The sequence below is a fragment of the Xyrauchen texanus genome, chromosome 4 (genome assembly GCF_025860055.1).
Source record: "Xyrauchen texanus isolate HMW12.3.18 chromosome 4, RBS_HiC_50CHRs, whole genome shotgun sequence".
Taxonomy (NCBI): domain Eukaryota; kingdom Metazoa; phylum Chordata; class Actinopteri; order Cypriniformes; family Catostomidae; genus Xyrauchen; species Xyrauchen texanus.
Genome location: NC_068279.1, coordinates 2962988 through 2968553, shown reverse-complemented (window position 1 = coordinate 2968553; position 5566 = coordinate 2962988). Strand labels below are relative to the sequence as shown.

The 5566-nt window shown below is 36.0% G+C and overlaps 1 protein-coding gene across 1 annotated transcript; it reads left to right on the top strand.

Moving 5' to 3' along the window:
- The first annotated feature begins 1704 nt into the window (after positions 1 to 1704).
- Positions 1705 to 3625, top strand: LOC127643034 (cystatin-B-like). Its single transcript, XM_052125562.1, has 3 exons — positions 1705 to 1883; positions 2944 to 3045; positions 3174 to 3625. Exons 1-3 carry the CDS (start codon positions 1809 to 1811, stop codon positions 3300 to 3302), a joined length of 306 nt encoding a protein of 101 aa, XP_051981522.1. The 5' UTR covers positions 1705 to 1808; the 3' UTR covers positions 3303 to 3625.
- The last annotated feature ends 1941 nt before the right edge of the window (positions 3626 to 5566 follow it).

Sequence of the window (5566 nt, the reverse complement as noted above, 5' to 3'; positions counted from 1 at the left end):
CCAGTGAAGCACTTACAATTTAAGTGAATGGGGTCAATCTGTAAATGTTAAAATACTGTTTCAAAAGTATAGGGGGGGTTCATTCATTATTAAAAAAAATTATATAATTAATTGGCAGTAAATTACTGTCGAGGTCTAGACCGCTGCTAAAACAGCACATACACAGCTCTATCACGTTGCGCCTGTTACTTTTCTCAGCGCTGGTGTAACGGGAGCCAGCTTATATGCTAGAAGCTGTAGCCTTTTACCTCCTTGTTTGTGCATCCGCCGCTGCATGCCGGCTGATTTTTGAAGGTCCAAATTCACAGACAGTCAGCATAAACGTAATCAATACGACGCCAGCTGTTACATTAATGTCATCGTGCGATACAATTGTTTTTGGTGCAAAAATATACACATTTAAGTACATTTTAACTATAATCCAATGCTTCAGGAGAGGGTGGAGTCCAAGTGGTCCCTCATGTGACGTGTTCACGTTGCCATGGATACTGAGATAATCTCACATTCTCCACTTGGTTTAGACATCCAGGATGAGCACACAAACACACTACAGATCTAAACCACAATCAACCAAGCTAGCGTTCCTCCTTCTCACTTGTAAACAGCGCTGCTGTGACGCACCTGCGACAGTTCTCACGTGTTTCAAATGCCAATGTGATCACACGCGTACCGCTGCTAACCGGAAACATGATTTAGAGTTAAAAAAAGTACTTACATAATGATCTTTTTTGCATCAAAAGCAATCGTGTTGCTTTTGATGCAAATCGTGTTGCTTAGAAAAGTTTTTGCTGACTGTCTGTGATTTTTGGACCTTCAAAAGAGAAATCACCATCCACTTGCATTGTAAGGACCTTCTTAGCTGAGATGTGTTTTTTATTTTTCTTCAAATGTGTTCTGGTGAAGAAAGAAAGTCATACACACCTGGAATATCGTGGGGGTGAATAATATAATGAGATAATTGTCATTTTGGGGTGAACTATCACTTTAAACAACTTTGCTGCTCAAATGCTACTCACATTTTTAACAGAGAAAATGAATCTAAGTGCTTTTATGTAATTATAAGATTCACATTACTAACCTTGAGTTTTGTTTGTTTTTAAGAAGAAAAAAGGAGCGACAAGTATAAAAGTTTTATTATGATAATCAACATTATGCAACAAATGCTGTCGATGAATGTTTCTTTAAACCATCGTTATGGGCCACTAAGCCCCGCCTATTTTGACATTACTTTCATGCTTATAGCTATTCTACCCACATACATAATTTCTAATATGACGTTTTAGCAGTTCTCTTTTTTCATTGGTTGAGAGAGACGGCGACGCTATGGACGATTCCATTATCTCTTAGACTGCAGGTATTTATTTATAAACGGGTAATTAATTTAGACACTCACAAATGTATGAATGCATAACCTCGGTCTTCATGAATTTATAACAATAAGCCGTTTTTGACGTTCGAAAATGTGCTTCGCCTCAGATTAAACTAAAAACACGGGGAGGGGAGAGAAACATGAGTTACACGAAATCGATGACATCATAATAAATAAATGTGTTAAACCTTTCAACTACGCTTTTATATTTGAATATGATCTATTTTGGTCATATAACAATGTTTATAGATTCAATTATTGTCGTATAGCTCCTCACGCTAATAACTCCCCTTTTTTTGTTGATAATATGGTACATTCCACTGATGGCTCATGGTCATATGATCTTAGCCACATACATAGTGAAGTGTGGCATTTCTGGGAGTTGTACTGTCAGACGACACACTTATTTTATTACTTCTAAATATCACACATTACAGCAATGTCGAAACCAATGGTTGGGGGAACATGCAAGGTGAAGGACGCCACTCCAGAAGTGCAGAAGATCTGTGATGAGGTAAGAGACGGACAGATTTGCTTTTGTTATTGTGGTGTCAGCTGATCTGTGAGTGCGCGTGACGGGCATTCAGTAATAAGTGATGTGATAAATTAATAAATAATGTGGGATTGCTCTGATTCTTTCTGCTTATTCAAGCCAAGTCAAAGGCTATCAAATGCACAGTAATACAGCAGTCATTGCAGACAATTAAATGTGATTTCTGCAATCTCCAAATGAAAAAATAGTAAAAGAGATAGAAATAGCAACAATTTAAAACAAAGCTTAATAGCTAAGAAGTTACAGGCAGGAAGTTAGGTAGAAAAAAGCACATTTTTTTTTTTTTTTTTTTTTTTATGTGTTTCACAATACTTCATGACTCATGAGACACCCGAGATGTCTCGCCCAAAACATTTAATGCTGATTTATTAGTATTGGGTTATAGAGGTCGACTGATTTTGCCGATATAATTAAGGTGATGGGAAAGGCTGATAAACGATACATTGTCTGATAGTTTTTATAATCAATTATTAGAATGACAATTTTTTTTTTTTTTTAATATTGCAGACACAGAAAAATATTGAAAAATGAATAAAATCCTAGATGTGGTTTATTGTTCAACCCAAATTCCAATAATAACCATAAAAAAATATTTGGTGCATAACGCGGGATTTTAAGTATAAATAAGCCCGAAACACACCGAGGACTCTTATTTTGAAATGATGAAACACACTATCAGCAACTATTGTATAGATTGCAAAGATTTTTGCCGATAACGATTAATCGGTAGCTGATATATATATCTCGGTTTACCTCTAATGAGTTATCATCACATGGTGTTGTCAGTATTTGGGTGTTTTCATTATGTTTGTAAATAATTAACCTAAACACTTTATCTTTTAAAAAATGATTTCTACTTGTCTTCTTTCACAAAGATACATCATTTTACAATATAAAAATATATACATGAGTGAAAATCACAAGCTTCTGAAGAACATTTGCCGGTCATTTTCAAGGATGATTTAAATGTTTTGCATTATTTCCATTTTGAATCAAACATCACGTGCATCTGTTCATATAGCTGAAGCCACAAGCAGAAGAAAAAGCCGGAAAGACGTTTGATGTTTTCACTGCCAAATCTTTCACCACACAGGTTGTGGCAGGGACAAACTTTTTTATTAAGGTAAACATTTTGTGTGTGTGTGTGTGTGTGTGTGTGTGTGTGTGTGTGTGTGTGTGTGTGTGTGTGTGTGTGTGTGTGTGTGTGAGACTTCAGAGTATTTTCATTCTCTATTTGTTTTGTGTTTTTAGGTCCACGTCGGAGGGGATGAATTCATTCATCTGAAAGTTCATAAATCTCTCCCTCACAGTGGAGGAAAACTAGAGCTGAGTGGAATTCAGACCTCTAAAGCGCACCTTGACCCCATTGGATTCTTCTAATCAAACACAGAAATAATCCATCTTATCTTCTAATGGTTTCTCACATTCTCTCACCCAAAACAAGTTACTCAATGATTAATGTTACAGCATTTTTATTCAAATCTACATAATTAAAGTGAAGCCGATATTCAGCCATTCCAGTGCCTGTATATGTGAATGTTCTATGATCCACACACACAGCATGCCATGGTTTTCCTTACTGCACTAAAAATGTAAATCATTGTATTGTGGTGAATTAATTGCTCATAGATATTCCTCCTCATTCCAAATCTGTTTTTATAAAAGCAAATGCTACTTATAAAATAAAGGGAAATTTCAAATGATATGTCTTTGTTCTATTTACACCCTTTGTAAGAAAGTAACAGTAAAATATTTTTCAAAACACAAATTGTTGTAACTGAGACATCGTTACATGTGGGCCATTACATACTTTCATTTGTGTTTTTTAATGTTTTGATTACGATTTTCATACTAAAGTGTGGAAAATAACCGTAATAATGACTAAGCAGGTGTGTTTAATTGTCTGGCACTAATTACTACTGTATTAAGAGGACCGTTTTTGATCAAGGAAGCTTTGGTTGAGTCACATGTCAGTCTCTGATACAACCGGTTTAACAATAAAATCAGTGCTACTTTTTTGTGTGTATATAACAACAGGATGCCACATTAAAGATAAAGGAGTTAGGAGCTATAAAATGTCACATACCAAGACCTTAAAGCAGGGGTGCCCAATATGTCGATCGCTAAAGCAGTGCTGGTAGATCGCACAAAATGTAAATGTGCTTTCGTTCAATATTAATACAAATATAATGTCTTTCCTTCATTTAGTTTCTGTCTGATTTGCAATTGATGAGTACATTTTGACGAGGCGAGATTTTTGTTTATTCAGTTGCCGTGACAACTAGGTTCGCGCCTTCCAAGGGCTTCTGAGAACAGAGCGCGAAATTGCGAAGCTAGCAGTGTTTGAGACTAGCTACCAGCAGCTACTGCCCGGATTATGCAAAACTGTCTGATTCATTCAGTGCAAATCATCAGAATAAGGTAAATGCCCTGGCTATTGTAATCTATTGTGCTGTAGGTGTGTTTGGGTTTAGTGTTAAAACTGAATGATATCAACATTGAACATTATTAAATATTGTTTAAATGTAAATAACGCAAAAAAGTGTGGACACCCCTGCCCTACATGGAATTCATCTAATGAATTAAACGGTATTTAATAATGTTCAATGTTGATATCATTCAGTTTTAACACTAAACCCAACACACCTACAGCACAATATAAACAATAGCCAGGGCATTTACCTTATTCTGATGATTTGCACTGATTGAATCAGACAGTTTTGCATAATCCGGGCAGTATAGTAGCTAGTCTCAAACACTGCTAGCATCGCAATTTCGCGCTCTGTTCTCAGAAGCCCTTGGAAGGCGCGAACCTAGTTGTCATGGCAACTGAATAAACAAAATCTCGCCTGGTCAGTCAGATACTACACGCAGTAGTCCCAACAAGCATTTTTGTGTGGACACCCCTGCCTTAAAGGAATAGTTCACCCACAAATTTAAAATCTCATCATTTACTCGCTCTCATGCATCCCAGATATGAATGACTGACTTTTTCAGCAGAACACAAACTAAGATTTTTAGAAGGATATAAGGACCCAGTAGGGGGCGATATGCAGGAAGAATACAAATCACCATAAACAAAAGTAGAAGAATGTGAAAGTCGAGATTGTTAGTAAAACATTAATTAAATATTGATCTGTTTCTCACCCACATTTATCATATCACTTCAGACGACATGGATTTAACCACTGGAGTCGTATGGATTACTGTTATGCTGCTTTTATGTGCTTTTTGGACCTTCAAAGTTCTTACCACCATTCACTTGCATTGTATGGACCTACAGAGCTGAAATATTATTCTAAAAATGTTATTTGTGTTCTGCAGAAGAAAGTCATACACATCTGGGATGGCATGAGGGTGAAAACGCCAAATGAAAAAATAGTAAAAGAGATACAAATAACAATTTAAAACAAAGCATAATATAGAAACACTAAGCTAAGAAGTTACAGGCAGGAAGTTAGCTTAGAAATTAAAGAAAAATGCACAGTATTTTTTTTTTTAATTTTTTATGTTTCACTTCAAATGACTTCATGACTCATGAGACGACCGATGTCCCGCCCAATGCTGATTCATGAAAATTTCAATTTGGGGTGAACTGTCCCTTTAAGAAGAGGATATTAAGAAATCATCCAGTACAGGTGGTG